The sequence below is a fragment of the Haemorhous mexicanus genome, chromosome 29 (genome assembly GCF_027477595.1).
Source record: "Haemorhous mexicanus isolate bHaeMex1 chromosome 29, bHaeMex1.pri, whole genome shotgun sequence".
Classification (NCBI taxonomy): domain Eukaryota; kingdom Metazoa; phylum Chordata; class Aves; order Passeriformes; family Fringillidae; genus Haemorhous; species Haemorhous mexicanus.
This window is the reverse complement of record NC_082369.1, coordinates 3,908,670-3,932,066: the sequence shown is the minus strand read 5'-3', so window position 1 is coordinate 3,932,066 and position 23,397 is coordinate 3,908,670. Positions and strand designations below refer to the sequence as shown.

The following is a 23,397-nucleotide window of genomic DNA, read 5'->3' as shown; positions in this document are numbered from 1 at the left end:
CCAAGGACAACTCACCATTCCATCAGCCAGAGCAGCTGCCTGGTGCCCTGATCTCTGATGCTCATCGAGCTCTTGTGGACTTCAGAGAAATTAAACCTTAATTCCTCTTTGCTCTTGTGGTTTCCTGGAGCACAGGGTAATTGCTATTCCAAGTGCTGCCAAAGCTGCGGTCTCTGAGTAATTGGAGTGTGAGTGGTTCTTGTTCTGATTAGGGTTTGGCTGGGGCTGATGAGTGCTCGGGGCTCTGGGATGAGGAGCGTGTGTGCCTCAGCCCACGGGGCTTGTTGGGAAGGAGGGAATGGCTGTGCCAACAAACCTGAGCCTGGACATGCCACAGGCTCTGTCTGCTGGCCAAGAGCAGGGCAGGGGCACTGCCTTGGAGCTGAAGCCTTTGTCTCTCTCCTGTACAGGTGAATATGGTCAGTACAGGCATTTCTGTGCTGTGCTATCACTTCACCCTGCGTAAGACAGACCTGCCGGGCTTTGTGGTTCCTGTTGCTCCACAAGGTCAAACCATGACAGCAAAGACCAAGGACTCATTAGGAGGAGCCCTGTGTAGGAGGCTAACAAGCCACGGTGCAAGGAGCCCACGAGCTGGGCTGGGTGTGCGGGGTTCTCTGGGCACACACAGCGGTTTTTCCCCGAAGGGAACAGGAAGCTGTTGCCTCAATAGCTGCTGCTTGCAGCCATCGTGACTTCAGGGCTGCCAGGGCCCCTGCGCCGGCTGCCTCAGGGTCCACAGCCCTCCTGGTGGCTTTGCTGGACCCTTCCAGAGCCCAGAGCCCTGTGAGGGTGGGAGCGAGCAGCACCGGGGCACGGCGGTGGGAAGTGCAGCATGGGAGAGGAGGGTTTGTTTGTGCCGTCGGAAAGGGGAAGCGGTGAGAGGGCTGAGCCAGCGGCCCCCGTGAGCAAACCGCCCTCATGGCCGCTGCTTCCCCCGTGAGGCTCCGCTTCTCGCTCTGCTCCAGCAGCTGGAGAAGAAGCCACGGCTGTCAGATGTGAGCATGGTGCATGAGGAACCCACCACAGAGATGCCTCCAGCCCTCAGGGTAAGTGGTTCTCTGCACAAGGTCCATCCCACAACAGCGGGGTTGTCACTCACCTTCCTCAAGGCCTTGTGAGGAAGCAGCTTGTCGTGAAGCCAAAAGTCCCAGGGCTGGGTTTGGTGCAGCCTCCCTCCTGCACGAGCTTGAATGCAAAACATGGGCTGGGGAGGCTCAGCCTACACGGGGTTTTGCTCTGCTGTGAGTGAAGAGGAGGAGATGAGGTCAGGATTTAACCCCCAGGTGCCATCATAGTGGGCTCTGGGACAGTGCTGGGCTGGCTGGGCACCCTTTGGGTGCTGCTCTTGGCTCCTGCTGCTGCTGTGCCACAGCTGAATGTTTGCAAAGACACCCTGGCACTGCCCACAGCTGGGTTTGGGCTGTGCACAAGAGGGGTCCATGCCCAGGACTCCCAAATTCCACTCTGGACTGTCCACTCCAGGGCTGGTCCCCAGTATTACCAAGAAGATGGAAGCAGAGAGGATGTAGACAGGGCTGTATTGGGGAGGTGACACTATGGGGTTTGTGGCCAGGCAAGAAAAATGCTTTTTGACACCTGCTTTTGGGCATCACCAGCCCAACCTGGGCTTCAAGCTGTGGAGGTACCTGTGGTCATTCCCAAACTGGCTGGGCTCTGCTCAACAAGGCCACGGGCATCAGCTGAACTGCAGGGAGGAGTTTGGTCTGGCTCCAGAGCCCAGCATCTGCACTGGGGTAAAACCTGGCTTCTTCAGCCTGATTGAGGGGTTGGGAGCAAAGTCTGGAGCCTGTCTGGGCTGTGGGGCTGGTGCCAGCTGGGAGCAGTGGGTTTGGAGAGGAGGGAGTTGGGTCTCTTGGGGTAGTTTGAGATTGGTCCCACCTTCCTCCCTGTGTGGAAGAGCTGAGGAGGGCTTAAAGAAATGCCCTTGCCAGGTGACTGGGACTTGCTTTGAGCAGCAGAATGATGCTGATGTTGAGGATGGACAGGGTGTCTTGCAGTTCCTTGCAGAGGCTCTGCCACAGCACTTGAAAATGAGAAAAAAGTGTAAAGTGAGCCTTCATAAATGTCTTGTAAAGATACCAAGCCTTGTCAGTATCAACTCTGACCCTTCTCTGAAGGTAAAGGTGACTCTTAGCCAGGTGAGAAGTGCCTGAAAGTGCTCACAAAGTGTCTGTCATGCTCACAGCCATGAATGGAGCAGGGAGGTTTTGGCAGAGGGGCTGTGGTGTGTTAACAACTTGTTTTCTGTTTCTGTCTGCAAGCCTCGAGCAGCACTCAGGGGCTGCGTGTGCTCCGAGGCCACTAATCCCCAGGCCCAGCTGCAGGAAGTCACTGACCTGCCACACAGGTGGGAATGCCAGGGGCCACGAATGTCTCTCTGGCTACAGCTTCCATCAGCTGATACTTCTGACAAAACACTTGGCTTCTCCACTCCCCCCTTGGCAGCCCCTGGGCTGCAGCCTGCAGCGCTGCCTTAGAGCGCGCTGAGCTCTGCCGTGCTCCGCGCCGGCGTCTCCTGCTCGGGGCCGGACCTTGCACGGGGCTCCCAAATGTCAGACTCGCTGCTCAACCACTCCTGGCCATCGTTTTCCAAGCGCTGGAAGAAGAGATGGTCCTTTAAGCGAGGTAATGGCCTGTAGGGACAGAGGGCTGAGCGTGTGGAGGGAGCTGGGCTGTGGCAGGGACAGCTTGTCCTGGACTGAGCAGGTACCAAAGAACGCCGGGGGCCAGGCAGAGCCTGTTTTGAGGTGCCCCCTGCTTCTCCCTGCATGGGACACTGCCTTTAAGTGGTGATTAACACTTTTCCTTCCATTTAATCTTCTTTTCAAGGCACATACTTGCCTCCGGGAGCTGGGTAATGGGTTAAATATCAGCCTTTTGGTTTTGTAATAAGTTTGTTTCGTGGCTGGCAGTGAGCTGGATGTCCCGGTGCTTGCAGACAGCTGTCTCTGCATGCTGCCTGGCCAGAGTTTGATGTTTGAGCAGATGTGGGGGAAAAGATTCCTTCAGTCTTTCAGGGAGGGCTGACAAGCAGAGCCCCAGTGTCCGGAGCCCTGGCGGTTTGGGTGGCCCTGGCTGTGCTTCGCTGTGTCCAGCAGCAGGGGTGGGAAATGGCAGCAACTAGTGTCAACTGGCCTCATTTCTGCATGTGGTGCCGTGACTTGGAAAGAGGGAAGTGAGAGCCCCAGGAAGCAGGGCATTTGCAGTCCTGGAGGAGCCAGACACTTGTGTCCTTGTGAGCAAACAGTGCCTTCGGGCCGATGATTTTGGGTACCTTTACCTGCAGCATCACAGCTCCTGCTCCTCTTTCTCTTTCATTATTCCCCACCCACTCTCAGTTCTCTTCTGGTGTGGATGTGCAGGAGACCAAGATCCAAACTGAACAGCTGGGGGAAGGTTAATTCAGAGCAGGACACAGGGGGTCCTGCAGGCTCTGATGTGTGGTGAGCCCCAAGCCCCAGCTGGGTACCCCACTCCATCCATGCCTTCTGGGGGGGTTATGGGCTGGCTGGGAAGACTCAGGTGGGCTGATTTCACTATCAAATGAATCAGCCTCATGGTGCTCCCAAGCACTGACTGCTTTGCAGACAGCCGGGGTGCAGCCAGCTCCCTTCAGCAGGTGCTTGCAGAGCAGTTTGTCCTGTTGGGGCTTGTGCTTGGGCACAAAATGCTCAGGTCTCACTCAGCCCTTCTCCCACACTGATATTCTGTAGTGTGGCACTCGCTAGTCCATGTGGGCCCTTCCCTCAGTACCCCCTGGAGCCACTGCAGGAACCTGCACAGTGACCTGGAGGGAATCAGAGGGGCTGCAAACCCCCTCAGCCCTGCTGAGACCCTTCAGCTGAGAGACAGCAGGGAACTGTCCCAGCCCCCTGCTCCTCTGCCCTCCGTGCCCAAGAGCCTGGCCCCAGCAGTGTGGTGATAAGGCAGTGGCTCTGTACAGTGTGTTACAGTGTGGGACAGCTTATCTTCCCCTGCTCCTGCCCAGAGCCAATCCCCACTGCTGCCAGGGCTGTCCAGGAGGGGCCCACGCCAGGCAAGGGGCTGCACTTCAGCCCATCTTGGCACAGGGAGTTCAGCACTTGCTTTCCAGAGGTTTTTTCCCTATAGCTCTGCACACCCTGCAACAAGATACATGAAGGGCAGCTGGTGCAGGGCCAGGAGGGCAGGGGTGGGTCAGGGGAAGATGGAATAATTTTTATTTCATGTCTGTGATGCTCTCCATGGTTTCCCAACAGTCTCTATCCCTGACTGCTGGGAAATGCCCAGACATTCTCATCTTTCCTTCCTCCTGGGATTGTTTCATGGAGCAGAACTGCCCAGTGCCTTTGTCCTGCTGCGTTTGGTGTGGTCTTTCCCCAGTGGGAATGCAGACAGTGTTTGATGTTGGAGGATGTGACTGGTGTGGCCAGAGCTCACAGCCATGTTTCCCTCCAACGTGTCCCCTCCCAGTGCCAGCCTGGCTCCAGGGTCACTCGGGGACATGCAGCATCCTGCAGCAAGCCAAGGGACAGGCAGGTGAGGATGGGACACTACTGGCAGGGCTTGTTCCAGTGCTGGCTGCTTTGGTGCTCTCACCTGCTGTGACACTTGTGGGTGCAGCTCCAGTGACCAGCCTGTCTGAGGGAAATCAGAACAGCCAGCTACAGGAGGGAGGGTTTGACCACAGGTCTGAATTGGAATTATGAAAATCTCTGCTGGGATCCCAGTGGCCTTGGGCATGGTTAGAACAGCATGAAGCCTTCTTCCTTGAGCCAGAGAAGCTCCGCCAGATCCTGCTGTCCCCACAGCATCAAACCCCCTGAGACCATCCCAGACTGTCACATGCCGTGGATGCCTGTCACTGCTTCCTTCCTCCCCACACAGCAGCCCAGAGTCATCATGTTTCACCCGTGGGAAGCTCTGGCAAAGTGCAGGAACCATCCCAGCCCAGCAAGCGATGCTTCCTCTCCAGCTCTGCCCTGGGAATTCCTCTGAGGAGGCTGCTCCCTGCAGCAATGACCTTTTATGGTTTCCAGCCAGAGACGAATTAAGCAACTGCAATACCTAATCTGCTTAATGTTCTCCTAAAGCAAACAGCATGTGTTCTTGAAAGTGTCATTTTGTTATCCCATCTCCAGCTTCAGCTGAGGAAAGGTGACGGTTGCTGTCTGCCAGAGCCTGGGGGGCCAAGATTCCCTGTCCCCTTGCCACCATGCTGGTGCCTGGGTCCTTCCAGACAGGCTCAAGAGCAGAGTATGAGAGATTCAAGGTGCTCCAGAGTTTGCCACACTTGCTGACACATTGGCGACCACCTTGATCATTGATATGGGGATGTTCACAGCCCCCCAGCCCTGCCTCCTTCCTGTGTGCGCTCCACGCTCAAACTTCCTCACCCACCATCCCACAACCCGGTGCCTGAAGGCATTTTTCCCCATGAGCTCCTCCATCACCCCCTTGCCCATGCATGGTGCCAGCCCAGCCTCTGAAGAGGGAGCCCGGCAGTGCCGTGGCTGGTGCTCACACATTGCCTAAAATGGTGTCCCCAGGGCAGCCGCCCGCGCGCTGCTGCGCCCAGCCCGGCCCGCGGCGCCTCTGATTTATCGCGTGTTGAACCGAGTGTCTGAACCTCCGAGCAGGATTTAAGTCCTTTGGTGGGTCTGGACCGGGTCTGTTGACTGCAACCTATGCCTTGGCCAAATCCTGAGCCCTGCATGGCACAGGCAGAGCTCAGGGAATATTTTCCAGGCCTCTGAGGAGCTGACTCTGTTCCAGGGATCCACTTTAGGGCTGCATGGAGCGTGGTGCAGGCCCAGCGTAGCCTTGGCGGGATGGCTGGACACTGCTTGGGAGGAAAAACTCCTTGTTTTAGTTAAACCTTCAGTCCAGGGCTCTGGCCACTGTCAAGCCACTGCCCTTGTCAGCTCCTGCTGCCTTCCAGGGCTTTGCTGCTCTCCCTGTGCGTAGTTCACCGCTGAAAGGATGGCGAGAGTGGGGAATCTCCTTTTTCTTCCTTCCTTGGATTTGTATGAGGGGAAGCATCCTCTGTCCTGGCCTCCTTGGGATGTTCCCCACCTCCTGATTGCTCCCCATGGGTCCATTCTACCTTAGCCATCATCCCAGCCTGTTTGGGGGCTTCAGTGGTTTTCACTGCCCACTGAGAGCTTTGGCTGCTGTTTCCTACAAGTTCATGCCAAAATCTGTGCTGGTTCAAGGGTGTATTCACTTTAAAATACTGATTTTAGATTGCAAGCTGAATCCAGGTGCACTGAAGAAAGCAAAAGGTGATGTTTAATAGCTCACTAAATCTCTGCCAGTTGCAGATGCAGCTCAGGGACATCCTGGGCAAGAATTGGTCTATTCATTAAAAATGTCATGTGAAGTAAATTTTACAGCCTTGCTAGAAAGCCTGTTTCAAATTTTCCCTGGTCTTGTAGCTAGAAACCCCTTAATTAAAATAGTGCCTTCAGAAGTGTTTTCTTTCCATATTATTTATAGTCCTTCACTTGAAACCATCACACACATTTGAACACACCAAATGCTCCTTAAAACAGAAAATCTGGCATCTGCAGTGCGCAGTGGGATCCAAGGAACAAACCTCCAAACTCTCCCTCACGTTTGCTGCCTTTTTTTAGTTGGCACCATGCAATTCCTGGCTGAATTGTGCAGCTTTATAATCCACAGCAGGATGCAAGCTTTCCAAGAGTGCGTTTTTGAACAATATCTTCCTTACATTAATGTTTTTATGCTTGATTTTCCTGGAGTGTGGTGGGTTTCTAGCAGTTTCCTGCTGGTTTTTCCCATTGGATAGATACGGCTGCTTACAGTCTCTTGCTGTTGTTCTCTGCATCTTCAGAGATCCACCACAGTGCTTCAGCCAACAGCCTGGCTTTCTTCCCTTTGCCTCAGCCTTTTGCCTCAGCTGTGTGTGTCTCGAAGGAATAAAAAGCCTCCATGAGTAATGCAATGGTTCAGGGATTGTGGCTAAGGTTTACAGTGTGTCTCGCTCCACAGGAATGTGCTTCAGTCAGCTGGACCATCTATTGTACCACAAACACATCCAGACCTTGGTTTGTTTCTCAGTGAGTTATCAGATGGAATATGGACACTCAGGTTCACACTCCTGCCTGGGGAAAATCCAGAGGAGTGATCCAGAACCAGGAGAATTATGTGCTTCTTGTATTGCTCTGCATATTCAGTGTTGTCTGGAGCCACCAATTTGCCTCCCAGTATCCTTTATTACCCACCCACCCAGGAGTCCTTTATTCCTTATGGATGAACATAAAACTGTCAGTATTTTTATTCCTAGATTTCTGATTCAAAGGTCCATAATGTCAATAACAGACATCAAAATGTGCTAAATTCTTTTACGGTGGAAAAAGCCTCTGCAGCATAGGACACCCTATGAGGGTCTGGCTGGGACAGTGCAAGCCTGGTCTGTCCCCTTGCACATGCTGCAGGGATGAAGTTTCTGTAGAGGGATGAGGTCTTGGCTGGCAGGAAATCCCTACACCAGGTTAGTACAGGATCAAGGCTGCTGTCATCTGGAGATTGCCTGGCACTGCCTGTCTGGGCAGCAGGCACGTGGAGCATTTCAGTGCTGCCTGATGTCACCTGTGGGTGTGCAGCAGGTTTTCCATCCCTCCCAGATGTCTGGTTACCTGCTGAGACCTTCTCTGTCTTGCAGGGTCTGACTGCAAGCCGTGCTTACGGGAATTCACTGACCACCACAGCCCTGCCTTGGAGTATCCCACCCCCAAAAGCTTTCTCCCATCCCTGATTGCTGAGGATGATTCCTTCTGCACCAGCATGGCTGAAGAGAAGGCAAGTGTCCTCTTTCCTGTTGCTACTACTGTGCAAGGCAGAGACCAGGGGCAGCAAACTGGGTGGTCAGCACCACATCCAGAGGGGTTTGTGGTGGAGTAGAAATGGGGGAAAGTGGTACTGATCCAGACTGTCAAGGAATACAAGGTTATGTTGCTGTGAGAGACAGCAGGGGAGGGTGACTATTAGAAAGTCACGAGCAAGTCTGGCTCTGCTCTGCACCCCAGTTTCTGCATGGGCGACGTCCCCTTTGCAGGGTTGGTGTGAGGCTCTCAGAAGATTTGTGCTGCCTTTGCAGGAGGACTCGTCTTCCACAGAGCTGGATGTGCCAGCAGCAGACTTGCACAGCAGCACAGAGGATCTCCTCTCAGACTCTGCTCTCCACGGCACAGAGTATTACAAAGATCTGGGACTCCTGAGCCTGCCGTCTGCCAAAACAGCGCCAGACACAGCAGCACAGCCAGAACAAGGATCCCAGACTGTGTCTGCCCTTCCCTCATTGGAAGAGAGACCAAGGGCTGTGAGCAAACTGTCTGTGGATGTTGCTTTTTCCAATCCCGTTTCCTGCTCGGTACGTTATGGCGAGGCTGACTGTCGTTTTCTGAACAAAGGCCACCTGTGCTCTGGTGCAGCCATGCCAGATGATGGTGCCAGCACTTCTGAGCATCCTGCAGAGGCAGACAATGAGCTGGACCTGCAAGAGGCCCAGGATTCCTTCCCCACGCTGGTGAGATCGATGTCCACGTCCCGGAGGCACAGCTGGGAGAGCCCTGTGTCACCCGTGGACTGCAGGCGCAGGTATGGCAGGACTGTGAGTGGTATTTGATGTACACGATGCAGTGGAGGTGGGAGGCTGAGCATCACACTGCCAGCAGCTCCAGATGCTGCTGGGTGGTCTCCCTTGCCTGTCAGCATCTGCCAGAGCAGCTGGACTCCCACTGCTCCTGTTGGGTGGGATGTGGAAGAGGAAGGGCTAGGGCAGCAAGAGGCTTTAATGTCTCCCTGGAAGTAGGAAGACCTTCTTTTCCTGGTATTGGGGCTGAGAAGAGGATCTCTCTTTTCTGTCTGGAGGGAATCTTGAAAAGCATCAGTTGCCCCGATGACCTCCATCCTCTGGCTCAAAGGGAATTCTTCCCATCAAAGAGGGATTAAGAGAGCTCTGTCAAATCCTTTTTCTTCTTGTCTGTGAGTTGGCTTGGTGAGGCCTGTGCCTGCAAGGACTGTGCTGTGCTCCAGCCCTCTGCCCTCCATGTGGCTGCACAGGAGGTTGTGTTTGTAGCACGGTGCTGAGCCCTGGCTGGGAGTAGAGGCAGGTCTGGCATTCCTGCCATCCTCTGCTCCTGCCACATGAATGCCTTGAGCTCCAGGTTCCTCCAGGAATGCTTTCCCTGCTGACAAATGTATTGATCTCCCAGCTGACTGGGATTTAGGTGCAAGCCAGCAAGGACTATTTTTATCTCTCCTCCTTATACGGTACCCTAAAATTATCTCAGCCTGAAATCTTGGCAATCCTTTATCAAGCTCAGACTTTGGTTCTCAGACCTATTGTTGTGCCATGTGCCATGGATCATTCACAGTTTATGCTGTAACAGGCACATGAGTAACAGTGGCACGGAGTGGCTGTCGGTGTCAGGGACACGTTCTGCCTCCTCGCTGGGTGATGAAGCACGTGTGAGCAGGAGGCCAGGGAAGGGGAACACACCCCACTGTTCCCTAAGCAAACACTTCCTGAAGCCTGCCTGTGGCAGCAGGAATGAAGTGACAGTGATCTGCAGACAGAACCCATGGAGAGACTAAGATTTTCCACTGAGCTTTATCCATCATTTTGCTTCTGTGTTGTCACTGCAACAGCACTTGGTGTGCAGGACACTGTGAGGCACTGGGGGAGCTGGCCCACCCCTCACTTCCTAGAAAATAACTTTTTCCTTCCTCAAATATGGGCCCTGGTGGGAGCAGGATTTATGGCATCATACCACAGTGGTGATGTGATAAACATCATCTGCCACTTCTAAATGCCCAGAGGGACTTTCCTGGATGGCAGCTGACAGGGCAGCAGCTCTGGGGCAGGCAGGACAAGCTGCTGCCAGGGTGGCTGCACAGTCTCAGGGGTTGCTAAGAGATCAGTGTGAGCAGGCCAGCACTAAACATCCCGGGTGACCGGGGAGCTGGGGACTCACTGGTGGCAGCCAGAGAATCTGTTTTTAACAGGCTCAGGACTTGGTGTGCAGGCTGACACTTCCAGTCATTTCCTTTCCCTCGTGCCTGCTGTGGGGAGCCTCCTTGTCCTAGCTGCATGAGGTTGTTAGGACCACCCAGCCAGGGACTGTGCCATGCAGGGGCACTGTGTGCCAGGTCTGCTCAGGTCTGCTCTGAGGTTGTTAGGACCACATTGCAGGGGCTGTGCCATGCTGGGCACTGTGTGCCAGCTCTGCTCAGGTCTGCTCTGAGGCTTCTTCCTGCCCCCTGATTAGGTTCAGCCTGGATGTCACAGAGCTGGGCAGTGATCCAGAGCAGGACGATGTGGAGAAGAGGAGCCAGTCCTGCCTGCAGCCTCATGTGTCCCTTCAGCTGCCCAAAGGGGAGCGGGGAGCCTGGAGCAGCAGCCGGGGTGGCACAGTGATCAAAGTGGAGATAGAGCCGCTGCGCCCAGACCTCGTGGCCTGCCCCAGCTTGCAGGAGATGGTGAGTGTGGAGGGCTGGGCACAGGGGCAGCAGGACAAGCTGAGGGTGCAGAAAAGCAACACACACAGGTGTCAGCTGCAGGCTGGACTCCTTCCATGCCAGCATGGAACCAGGAGGTCTGCAGGAATCTCAGCAAGGATGGGCTTTTTCAGATAAACTGCCCCATCTTGTAGGATAAAGGCCCTGGGAGCTGCCTGTAGTACTGCCCTCTTTTCCCATACATTTAGCTGGAATTTCCCTTCCCTTGTGCCCGTTGCCTCTTTTCCTGTCACTGCAGCTCTAAGAAGAGTCTGGCCCTCTTTTCTCTCTAATCCTCTGTCTGGTAGTTGAAGACAGCAGTGCCACACACCCACACCCCTTAAGCACTGCTTTGCTCTGGGCAATACCTTTAGATTCAATTAATATTAAAAGGACAATCGCATCATGGTGCTACATGTACAGTAAAAATGAGAAGTGACTAAGAAGGTTTCAGGCACGAGTGTCACTTGCTCCAGCCTTCCTGAAGCCAACAAAAAGCTGGGCCTAATGGTCTCCTGCATCACAACTCTGGCAAAACGAGAGGGAAAAGATGAGGAATCAGCCGTGATGGAGGCTCCCTTGGTGCAGAAAGCACTAACGATTTCTGTGACTTTTTACTTCTCCAGAAATGTGTCGGCAACGGGAAGAGACTGAGGTCCAGGTCTGTCCCATCAGCCTGTGAGACCACTGCCTCCCCCAAGATACCTCACAGTTTCAACACTTCTCTTCCAGCAGTGGAAGGTTGGTATAGAGTTTATGCCATTAAATAAATGGCTTTAACGTGTGATTAAGAAGATAAAAAACTGGATGTAGCCTCTGGAAGTGTGGCCAGCCTCTGCTTTCCCTCCACATGGTCCCAGGAGCTCCTGAAATATAAAGCCAAGCTGGTTCTGAGTCTGACCCTGGCTAGCAGCACAGTCTCAAGCTCAGACATGCCCATCCTCAGTGACACACTGCCACATAACCTCCCTGTGGCCAGTGCATTGGTCACTCCCTACTCGAGTCCCACCTGTAAGGATTGCCCTGGAGAAAAATGTGGTGATTTCAGAGCCTGGGAAGTGGAGGGGAGGCTGGCTGTCCTGGGGAAGGGCTCTGGGGTGGTACCAGCTCCTCCCCTACTGCAAGCAGGACCCTCAGCAGCAAATCTACAGACTGGGGAAGGGAAGAGTAACACAGAAAAGTGATCTAGCCTTCACTTCCCTCACAGAAATGTAGAGCAGAATCTCCTTCCCTAACTGCTCCTGGCATTTCCTCCTCACCAATCAAGGCAGAGTGGGAGCCCAGCACAATTAACAGGATCCAGTTGCATAGATTGCAAGGTGGTGCTCTGCAAAGGCAAACTATGATCCCTACTGAGAGTATTTTGTGTTCCAGGTGTTGAACCCCCTGCTCTGGAGATGCTGGAGAAGGACCATGTGTCCCCAGACCATGTGTAGGTATTGTCAGTCCTGGCTGGTTTGAGATGAGGGAGATTTTTGAGTGTATCTGAGATACTGGGGATGCAACAGCAAACGAAATCCCACTCTGTGCTGGGCCACAGCTGAGCAGTTGGTCATAAACCAGCACCTGAGGCTTTGTGGGGTGCAGAATGTCTGTACAAGGATATTTGCTAATCCCTTGCTTTTCTTTCAGGCTAATTGTCCAGAAGGTACTTCAGGAGCTGAAACATTACCATGGGTTAGTGTGTTTGGGACAGGGATGTGTTGGGAGGTCACAGGTCTGCCTAAGACACACCTGGGAAAGGACATTTGGTCCCTTGAGGGACAAATCCCCAGGGTACCAGAATCACTGATTTATTCCAGTGAAACCAGAGTAGAATTGAAAGGAAAAGGGGCATTTTATGTACCTCCTCAGTAACTCTAGAAATGTTCCTGCCCCATCCAGAAAATAAGTGTTTCAGCTGACCCAGAAGTTCTGCTCTTGTGTTCTTTGCTGTGTCTGATGCCTTTTCCCTGCCCAGGGCGAAGCAGAGAGCTTGTGTGCAAGAAGACAGCGATTCTTCCCAGCAGAACCTCACTTGGTTTGAGTTCCTGTCTAATGAGTAAGTGAGACAGCGGGTGACACAGACTTTGTGTTCTGACAGCAGACTGATTTCGAGTCCTGTCCATCTAAGCTCTACTGCCCTGCTAATCCTGTGTGCAGGACACTGATATCTGCAGGGGTTCAGCCAGGAGTGTGGCACTGAACAAAACCTGCACACATATCTTGAAAGTTCAGCTCCTTATTTGCAAGTGTCTCATTAATAAGTGACATGGCTGATGCCAAACCAGGATTTCCAGGAGATGGAAAGCTCACACTTGGGGTCCTAAAGTAATGCTTCAATGAACTTCATCAGTGATCTCCCTAAGCTGGGCTTGGTCAGTGAACTTCCCCTTTTTAAGGTATTTTGGTCTCCTTTCAGAAATGAGGACAGTGGGAAGAGTGACAAAGCAGAGAAAGGCACAAAGGTGATGCGACGTCTGAGTTCCCTGCGGAGCCGAGTCACTGGATCCTGGCAGAAGGATAAGGTGAGAGAGAGATGTTGAATTTGTGGAAAGAATTGTTAAATTCTTCAAGTAGAAAAGGGGATCTGACCATAGGGAACAGTTAGCTGGGTTGCTTTGGGATGGCTGAGGCCTCTACGTTGGCCAGCAGATGCACTGTGACCCCTAAAGCAGTAGTAGTGATCCCTGAATTCCAACTCTCCTTGCTCCAGAGCATGTTCTGGATGCTCTTATGCTGCCCTGGCACAGCAAGAAGGGTACCTTGGCTGGGTGACTGCCTGGATCACTGTTTGTGGCAGGAGGAGCCTGCAGAGGAACAGCCAAGTGTGTCCCGCCCTTCATCACAAATGGACTTAGACTAGAGGGACTGGCCCGAGCCTTGGGAAGGCATTTGGGAAAAGCACTGCCATCCCACTGTACCTGCTGCCCACCAGCTCTCTGCTCATTTGTACCAGTGGGGAAAAGAACATGTGGGCAGTGTAAGGCCTGTGACTGAGCTGTGTTCTTCTCTCCTTCCAGGGTAAGAACAAAGAGCAGCCCAAGGAGAGAGAGAAGGAGAAAGAGACAAAGGAGACAAAAGAGAGGTGTAAAGATATCAATGGGCACCAGCTTGTGCCAGGGGTTTTCTCCAGTTGCACCAGCTGCTCACTGTGTGCCAAACCTCTTGGGAATAAAAGTGGTCTGCAGTGCCTGAGTGAGTATGGCTGTCACTGCCTGGCTCTGCCTCAGCCTGCACTCCCCACCTGCCCTCCAGCCCAGGCTGTGCTCCTCCTGGATTGCTTCACTTCTCTGCCTGCCTCGACTCTAACCCAACACTCTGCTTGGCCTGGCTTGGTTGTTTCTCCAAACAGTCTAAATGATCTCAGAATCTTGCCTGGCAATAATTTATCCTCATTTTCTTTGGCCACTTGACCATTTCCTGCCCCCTTCCCCCAAGGAGGGTTCTAAATCAACTTAACTTTTACTAATTTTTTTGTATCATGAAGTTCTGCTTTGCCTGAACAAATATACCAACTGCCTGAGTGTAGCTGGATCTTTTAGGATGTTTTTCACAGCCATAGTGATGTCTCAGCTCAGCATCTGCCCTTTGCATGGGCACAGGGATTTCTAGTGCATCCAAAATTTTATTAACTAATAAAAGTCAAATGCTGCCTCCCAGGACGTGCACAGGGTGAGACTGGTGCATTTCAGTTGTGAGTAGTGCCAGCACTCATGGGCCTCTGTGCTCCCACTGCATCCACTGTGGCATGGCTTTGGCTGACAAACCCTGTCCTTCCTCTTTGGGGCAGGTACTCAGGGCACTGAAGAATGTTTTAATTCCCAAGGGATTGTCTGTGGGCAGAGAAAATTTTCTGGAAATGAAAGGATTGCACTCTTTCCCCACCCTGTACCCTCAAGCAATGCTTGCTCTCTCAGAGGCTCTTAAGGTCAGTAAAACCTTTCTGGGGCATAAAGGGACTGATTGCCCTCAGACATGTGTGGTGAGAAATATATTTTCCCTTCAGGGCAGCTGGAGGGAAACTGAAAAGGGGCACAGAGCTGGCTATTAGTGAACATTTTTCAGACATCACAGCAAAAAGTAGGAAGAAGGGAGCTGAATAAGAATTTTGCGGATATTTAGAGAGAACAGAAATTTAATGGGAGGAGGCAGAGTTGTGCCTTGTCATTCCTGTATGAGGAATATCCCAGCTAGAGGCTCTGTTTGCAGTCCTGCATGCTGTTTTACAAAAATACCTTAACTGGGAATATACAGACAGCCCTTGATACCCATGAGCATGGAGCCATGCTCTGTATGGTCTTGGGAACTCTGAGGGCATTTAGTGTGAGTGATTAACCTCTGGACAACCCTATGGAGATCTGTGATCTGGAGTTGGAGCTAGCTGTTGAAATGAGAGTGTGGCTCAGCATGGCTTGTCCATCATAAATACACAGGGACTGCACATGAGTTATGGCAACTTTCACCTTGTCTTCCAGCCCTTCCATAAGGAATCTGTGTTCTGTCTTGTGAATGTTCAGGAGAAAAACTCCGAGGTGGCTGAGGCACTGGTTTGTGTTTGGGACTCTGTGACACCTCCTTTGGCTCTTGGCTGCCCAGACTGCAGAGCAGTACAGCTTGTTTTGTAATGTTCCCTTTGCAGTGGCTTGAACTGAGGCTGAACAATCGGGCAAAGTTCTGAGATATCTGTTAAAATTAATGGCCTGTCTGTGGTGAGAGATGGGCTGGGACTTGTGGTGTGACAGCTGATGGCCTGAGAGTGCCTATATTTGGATGATGCTGAGCTGAAACCTTTGCGAGCTGCTGCTGAGCTGGTAGTGGATATCAGCAGCTCCCGTTACTGCGGCTCGGAGCAGTGTGTGGTCTCCTGACTAGTCCCTGACGGAGCTCTGCGACAGCAAGCTCCGTGGCCACCGGGAAGCCAGACCAGCAGGCCTACTTTCAGAAGTGTGAGCAGCTCTGTCAGGCTCAACCTGAGCCGTGGCTGCTGCCAGGATGTGAGGGTATTGGCAGCGCCTCTTGTTTTCTCCTCGTGGACTCACATTTGACCATCCCCGTGCCTTGGCCCCCCGCCAGCCCTCAGCCCATCGCTGGTCAGGTGCTGCTGTTGCTGTTGCTGTCTGCGTGGTATTTTTAACTGCAGCACCACCACGTGGTCCGAGGCAAAACGGGCTCGTGGAAAACACAGGAAAAGATGGTGCTTAAAGCAAAGGATAAGCTGAAGGGGGAGGAAGGATGGGAGAATGATTGCAAGCCTGAGATCTTTTCACTGTCCAGTAGAAAAAAGGTCTGGTGACTTCCATGGCTGTGATGAGCTGGAGGAATGAGAGCTCTTCCTATTAGAGATACTAACAGTAGGAGGAATTCTGCATCTAAGTCAGAACAAAAAACCATTGTTCTGCTAGAAACGTGTGTGAGCTGTGAAGGAAGTGGGCAGCTTGGATAGCCTGGTACATGGTAACTCATTTCTCTCTCCCACTGATTGCTCCCATCTATCCTCACCCCACACACGCAGAGTCTCCCAGGGGAGAAGAAGGCTGTGCTGTGTGTTGAGAGCAGCAATTCAGGAGAGTCTCTGCAGCTCACAGATGTGCAGTTAGGAGACTGGTAGGGATGAAAAACAAAGAGGAATGATTGCAGTCACAGGGATCTCAACAACAGTGGCCACCCAAACTCTGCCATTATGTAAACTGTGAGCTGTGAGTCCCGAGGTTTATTGTTCACCTGGAAATGAGAAAGCTCCTCTTGAGCCTTTGCTATCACGGGTGGAGAAGGTTCTGTGCCTAAATTAATCCTCTGTTATAAACACGCTTCCAGAGTTTATGCAACAAGAGTTAGACAAGTCCCAGGGAAGCCCTGACAGGAGGAGAGCTCTCCAAGCAGGCTGTGCCATGGAGGCCAGCCAGGGATATGCTGTGGAATACAGATGGAAGGAGGATTGCTTCCCTTGAGCTTGAGCACTGAGGTGGAGGTGGGACTTCTACATCTTTAGCTGAGAATCGATCTCTATTACTTCATGGGAAAGACAGAGCCCAGGCCCCCACAGGAGTGACAGATTGACCATCCTCTTCCAAGGAAACATACAGCTGTGACCAAACTTTGGCAGGCTTCAGACAAACTCCTCTTTTTAAGAGAAGGTGCTCAGTTTAATGAATCTTCCTGAACAATACAGGCTGTGCTAGACTGTCCACCTGTCCTAGGCTGACCCTTGCTGGCTGCTTCAGTGCACTGGCTGATCTCTAACTGGTTGCTGTAACAACTGGTGTCCAGGATTTATTTAAGGTGCATTGTGAAAGAGGTTTGGAAAACCATTTCCTTTCTCACAACGAGAAAGGGAGAGGACACAGATTTCTGCAGTTTGTCTGGCAAACATCCTCCACCCATGACCAAGGAGAGGCCAGAACAGCTTTTAGTTTAGATCTGAAATTTGGGGTGAAATTCACTTTTCACTCGGCACTTGTGCCTGCAGGGTTTTGCTCTTAGATTCCCAATGCAGTACCAATAAGCTAATAGGTGAAGGATAGTTTTGGCTTATGGTAAGGAGGAATCACTTGATTTTCTATACTGAAATTTCTGTTCACAGCCCACACAGAGTCCTGAGAAATCTGAAAAGCAGCAGACAACCTGGAACTTTGCATTTCCGTAGAGAGGCACAGCTGCCAAAAATCTTCTGTTTGGGGGGAAAAAGGAGGTTTGGCTGCTGTAACATGATGACAGTGATAAATGGTCTGGGAGTCCCACTTGGAATAAACTATTACTGACAGGAGTCCAAATAAACAGAGGCAAAACCAGAGCGGCTGCATCGGGCTGTGGGTTAAGGTGGTTCTGAGCCAATGGAGCAGGATCTGAAGCAAATGTGAAAGCGGCTGCAGCGCTGGTTGCAGAGGAAACACTGACTGAGCTGAGTGTCCTGACACACAGCTGGCTCAGCCAGCTCCAGAGGACTTAGGAAAGGAAACCAAAGTACATCCTCTTCTCAGTGCTTCTCCTTCTCTGCTTTTTACTTTCTTTTTCTTTCTGGGCAGTAGTACCTTGATCTGGAACATCTCCAAATGCCGCTCCTTCCATTCCCTGATAAAACCTCAAGATCTTGTACACTCGGGCTGACAAATGCATAAGGACAGTAATCAACCTGAGACACATTCAGCAAGAAATCTTTTGCTATTACAGAATTACACCGATTAGACAGCTGGTACCCCTCTCTTCTTTGCAATCCAAACCTTAGCTCTGAGCTACAGAGTCTTGGAGCTGGCTGCTGTGCCAGATTTTGCACTGATTTTGTGGCGATGCCCTGAGGCTGCACAAGCACAGCACGTCCTCTCCATGACAGCTGCAGTTGGGCAATCTGCAATGCTTTACTTTTATATTACAGCAAAGCACGAAGTTTGAAGTGCCCGAGGATTAATCAGTCACCAAGTGACAGCCAGCTGTTTACTCCCAAACTGCTTTGTGTAATGATAATTTCTCTGTAGTGGTGACAGGCCCCAGTAAACAACTGGGACTGCAGTGTACTCAGTCCTGTAGAGAAGCAGCACAAAAGGGAACATTTTGGAAAAGCTTGCAACTATGAGACGAAGATAAAAATAAAATTGATTAAACAGGTGGCAGGGTGGAAAACAGATCACACCGGCCCCATGGTAGGATTTCATCACATCTCCAGCCCAAAAAGTGGCAGGTTCTTTCAAAGCATCATGGGGAAACCTGCAGGGTGGATTTTGAGAGGGAAGTTTGTTTTGTAATCATGTATATTGTGTTTTCAAGCTCAACAGACAAGTAGGATATGTGTGATTGAAAATATGACAAACTTTCAATCAGTATTTTAAATCCTCAGAGTGAAATCGGGAGGGGAAGTTGGTGGTGAGCTCTTTCTAGTTTTCCTGCCTGTGCTGAGTATTCCAGCAGCCCTGTGCTAGTACATCAAACCTTATTGGTGTCAGGGAAAAGGTGTTTTTTCCAGCAAGCAGTTTGGTTCTATGAGTCAGTGCATGGATCTCCTGCTAGGGAAGATAATTCCCCTTTCCTCTCATCATTTGTCTGTGCAGGGGTCACTGGCAAAGGCCTGGGCAGGCACTGGCTGTTGAGAGCAGATAGGGAAGCCAGCACCTGCCAACCCTCCGGGCACTGCAGCCTTGCCTTGGCAGGGTGTTCGTAAACACTCCAGCACGCTGGGACTGCAAATCCCACCGGGCTTTTAATAACAAATTATGTATTTCAAGTTGCAGGCGATGTGCAAAAACATATGAAGTGCCATGCTGAAAGTGTCACTGAGGTGCCACATCCCATCCATTAGGGGCCTCCTTAGTCTGGGAGGAACCATGTGCCCTCCCTGAGGGAAAACGTGGGTTGGGGGGAGGCATGTGTTTCCCTCAGAGAAGTCATGGTTTCTGGGTAACTGTGTGTCCTCCCTGAGGGGAAAGTGCAGGCTGAGGATGCTCATGGTGTCCCTGAGGGGGACATGCAGGCTAGGGGTCCTGTGCCCTTCTTGAGGGAAAGTGCAGGCTGAGGATGCTCATGGTGTCCCTGAGGGGGACATGCAGGCTAGGGGTCCTGTGCCCTTCTTGAGGGAAAGTGCAGGCTATGGGTGGCCATGCTGGCCCTGCAGGAGAAAGGAGCAGGCAATGGATGGTCGTGTGCCCTCTCTGAGGATGAAGCACAGGCTGAGGATGCTCATGCCCTCTGTGAGGGAGATGTGTGTTGGGGCCCTGTGCCCTCCCTGCAGGAGAAAAGAGCAGGCTGTGGGTGGCCATGTGCCCTAGCTGAAGGAAAGTGAGGCTTGTGGGTGGCTCTGCTTCCCCTGATGGAAAGCACAGGGCTGGAGGGACTGCATGCCCTGTCTGAGGGAAAAGGGCAGGTCAAGGGAGACGTGCTCTCCCTGAGGGGAAAGCAAGAGCTATGAGAGGCTCTGCCCTCCCTGAGGGGCAGGAGCAGGTGGAATGGCTGTCTCCTTCATGAGGGGAATGAGGGGGTCAAAGGATGGCATGGAGGGACCTGCTCCACCCTGAGGAATGCCCTCCCTCATGGAAGGTGGAGGCTGTGTGTAGTCGTATCCTTCCCGAAGGAAAACGCAGGCTGAGGGTGGCCATGTGTCATCCCTGAGGGAAAGCGTGGGTCAGGGCTGCGTGTGCTCTTCCCGAGGGAAGGAGCAGGCTAAGGGTGGCTGTGTGCTCTCTGTGGGGAGCAGGCACGGGCTGCGGGTGCTCATGGCGCCCCTGAGGGGAAAACACGGATGTCTGTGTGCCCTCCTTGAGAGAAGCTTGTGGGATAAGGATGTTCATGCTCTCCCTGAGGGGTAAGAGCGGAATATGGATGGCCAGTGTCTTCCTTGTGGGAAAAGCGCAGGATTAAGCATGTCCGTGTGCCTTCCCTAAGAGGAAAACATGGGTTAAGAGTGTTCATGTGCCCTCCCTGAGAGGAAAACACGGGTTAAGGGTGTCCGTGTGCCCTCCCTAAGAGGAAAACATGGGTTAAGAGTGTTCATGTGCCCTCCCTGAGAGGAAAACACGGGTTAAGGGTGTCCGTGTGCCCTCCCTGAGAGGAAAACACGGGTTAAGGGTGTCCGTGAGCCCTCCCTGAGAGGAAAACACAGACTGAGGGTGTCCGTGTGCCCTCCCCAAGAGGAAAACACGGGTTAAGGGCGTCCGTGTGCCATCCCTGAGAGGAACGTGCGGGCTGAGGGTGCTCTTCCTGAGGGGAAAGCGCGGGCTAATGGTGTCCATGCGTGCTCCCTGAGGGGAAGGCACGGCCCCAGGCAGTCCCTCCGCCGTCCCTGAGGGGCCGGGACCCTGCCCGGCCGTGCCGCGGCGCGCAGGCGCACCCTCATTCCCATTTTTCCTTCCGGGACACGGGGGCGTTTCCTGTTGCTGTGGCGGCGGCTCCCGGGACCGAGAGGGAACCGGCGGCTCCCCGGGGAGTCCGGTAAGAGACCGGGCTGTCATCGCGCCCGCCGGCCCCTGGCTCCACTTCCCCCGGCCCTAGCGAGCTCCCGAGCACCGGCACCCCCTCTCCGGGGCCGCGGCGCGGGGACCGCCCGGCCCCGGTCCCTATGCGGGCAGCGGGGACTCAGAGGACTCCAAGGGGTCCCGGCGTTTGGCCGGGGCAGCGGCATGATCTTCGCTTTGCCCCAATCCCGCATGTTTACAGCAGTCCCGACCTGTGCAGCTCAGGGTTTCGGCTGCGGGACGGGACGCAGCGAGAAAGATGCAGTGTTTATAGCAGAAAGCTTTCGAGGGCTACGGAAGGAGAGAACAATGTTGTGTGCGATAGGGAGGCGAGCGGCTGTAGCCTGAGTGAAACCGGCTCTCTTTATGCCACAGCTTGAGTCCTAGCATCCTTGTGATCATAATATCCCGCACCTCGTCCTCTTGGTTATAACACACATTGTGTGTACTGGTGCTGCAGCAGCGAGAAAAGTCTGGGATTTGCGTGAAGAGACCTTAAATGCGTTAGAGAAAAAGGTGGTGAAAGTTTCCGTTTGTCCACAATTGCGAAGACTGGCCCATTTTAAATATTCCACATCTCTGGCTCCTTGGGGAGAGGAGCGGGAGATGGTATCAGCTTAGCTTTTGTGTGCTGAAAGGAAACGCCAGCAGGAGCTAGGAGTGGTGATGGATTTTGGAGGAGGAGCAGGAGAACAGGCAGTGATTCGAACAAACAGCTTTCTGAATGTTTCTGGTGCTATGTTTGGTTTTGCTGCTCTAATAAATAAGCATAATTTCTGAATATTATTTGGAGATTTGGTGTATCACCAAGAGAAAAAAGGGCTGCTTCTTAGTTGCTTTTCACTCCCCTCTCAAGACAGTTTTATGGCAGGCTTGTTTATTTGGCCCTTTTTGTTTAATTTTATAAAGGTAATAGTTTCTCTTTGGCACGGTAAAATAAAAGAAACCCATGAAACATGGCTCTCAGACAGGAGCCATCGGACATTGTGTGTTGTAGTTCCACCTACTGTTTACCTATGAAATATTTTAAATACCTTTTATGATTGTCATAGTTGCTGCTTCAGTTCTGTCGCGTAGACTGGGGGAAGGGTTCAGTGTGAGACAATTGAATTGAGACTCCTCTTTATTTTAGGATAACATGCAGATTTTACTTGGCAATGTTTAAAAACCAGAAGGATCAGTTGTTTATGTGTTTCTGTGCCTAAAGAAAACCCTGTGGCCTCCAGAATTTGCACTGTTGGGAATCACAGAACCCCTCTCTCTGCTTCATCCAACTGATATTTTGACAATAAAACCAGATACAGTGAGCAAGTAATTACAGGTTGTTTTGGAGACAAAGAGGAATGCTCTAACAGGGAGGCTGAAACTTGATAATTTAGTGCTGTTGCTCTCTGGTGTGGACTGTCTCTGTTTCAGAATGTGAAGTATCTCATCTTCCTGTACCCTTCAAGTTTTTGGTTTCTGCCTCTTCGTAATTAGACAAGTGACAAAACAAGTAAACACCGACCACTAGAGCCACTAGGACAAAGTTAAATCTGCTTCGAGTTCCTCAGGGTACCTGACCTGGATTTACCCAATAGAGAAACTTCCTCGTGTTCCAATGAAACTCCTCCTCTTTCCTGAGAAGTTTTATCACAGTCACTCTGCATTTTCTGGAATGCTGTGGTGGTTTGAGATGTTTCTTGGCCGTTGTGTTGTGCATCTCTGTTTATAAATGCAGAGTTTATTATGTTCAGTGTTAATCATTCATATGAGGGTTGTTTCCTTTGTCAGTTCAAGAGGGAGGAGCTCCCTGTGTGGTGTAAGGGTGAGGAAGGAGGGAAGAGATTCTTTTTGATCCCTGAAGCATTAGACAGTTAAAAAGAGGGAAAAAATATTAAAATTACTAATTTCACAAAGAAGCTATTTTGTCCTTAGCTCTTTTCAGCTGATTGGATTTCATAGGTGGTGCATACCCTTGAACTCCTTGTTCATTACAAGCACTGTTAAAGTCTGTCCCTGTTTGAACTTAGCTGCTTTAAAGTGGTTTGTTTTTAATCTGTCATTTGAAAAATAAACAAAAATAATCTTTGAGATAAAGAAAGTCAATAGTTGAATTTTAGATTAATCACAGCATTTTTGTCTGCGAGTTGTTGTTTGCAAATGGTCTTTTAAGAGTTATTTTATTGGGCAGTACCGTTCCAGACCAAAGGTCAGGGTCATAGTGCTCATAATGTCTGGTGAGTCATAGATTTGCCCTGGAATCCAATTCTGGAAGACATTTATAGGACATTGGCAGTGTCTGATCCCCTGGAAGGTATTCCAGCTGGGGGAAAAAATGTCTTTGCCTGCCCCTTTCCAGCCAGGTTTGTTGCCCTCTCCTGCTGTGAATAGGGTGATGCTTTTGGGTGTTGTAATGGCTGTCCAATAAAATGCTCCTAGGCTGTAAATTACTTTCTGTGAGCCATTGGGAAAACATCTCATTAATAAGGGAAATGGTTTTTATTGTACCAGATTATAAATTCGTTACCCTCAGCCATGAACAGGATCTTTTCTGATGTTTATGAGCCTTTTAGTCTTAAATATTTCTTTTCTGGTTGGTCCTTGCTGTAGTCACTCATTAGGTCATCTTTGGCACAGGCCCCTGCAAAATGCTTCAAGTGAGTGACAGTCACTGTAGTAAGCAGATCTGGGATAATGGGATGCTCCCAAAATTCTCAGCCTCAATTCCAAAGCTGCTGATTAAAGCCCAGGAACAAGCCAGGTGGGTTTGCTCAGTTTCCATGCCGTGTGGTTCAGGTGCTCTGGTACCCTCAGCTGTAGTAGTGGTGCTCCTGTCCCCATCCAGTCAAGGTGACCCAAATCCTTGGACCTTCTCGGTGTGTTGGCACTTTGGTGTTGGCAGCACTGGCCAGAGCTGCAGCCCTTCTGCACAGTCTGTCTCAAGATGAAATCCTTTGGAGGGTCTGTTTTT

At 51.7% G+C, this 23,397-nt stretch overlaps 1 protein-coding gene across 4 annotated transcripts in view; it reads left to right on the top strand.

Annotated features, from left to right (window-relative positions):
• Nucleotides 1-710: 710 nt before the first annotated feature.
• Nucleotides 711-23,397, top strand: part of ARHGEF18 (Rho/Rac guanine nucleotide exchange factor 18) — a 50,891-nt gene continuing 28,204 nt past the window's right edge. For 2 of the 4 annotated variants that reach the window (XM_059869636.1, XM_059869635.1), the window contains exons 1-10: nucleotides 711-1,049; nucleotides 7,691-7,827; nucleotides 8,126-8,625; nucleotides 10,299-10,509; nucleotides 11,154-11,268; nucleotides 11,902-11,959; nucleotides 12,160-12,204; nucleotides 12,488-12,568; nucleotides 12,929-13,034; nucleotides 13,530-13,704. In XM_059869636.1, coding sequence (XP_059725619.1) covers nucleotides 7,813-7,827; nucleotides 8,126-8,625; nucleotides 10,299-10,509; nucleotides 11,154-11,268; nucleotides 11,902-11,959; nucleotides 12,160-12,204; nucleotides 12,488-12,568; nucleotides 12,929-13,034; nucleotides 13,530-13,704 — 1,306 coding nt within the window. In that variant the 5' untranslated portion in view covers nucleotides 711-1,049; nucleotides 7,691-7,812. Of the gene's footprint in view, nucleotides 1,050-7,690; nucleotides 7,828-8,125; nucleotides 8,626-10,298; nucleotides 10,510-11,153; nucleotides 11,269-11,901; nucleotides 11,960-12,159; nucleotides 12,205-12,487; nucleotides 12,569-12,928; nucleotides 13,035-13,529; nucleotides 13,705-20,350; nucleotides 20,422-23,397 lie in introns of those variants that run through there. The other 2 variants (XM_059869638.1, XM_059869637.1) reach the window with 1 other exon arrangement.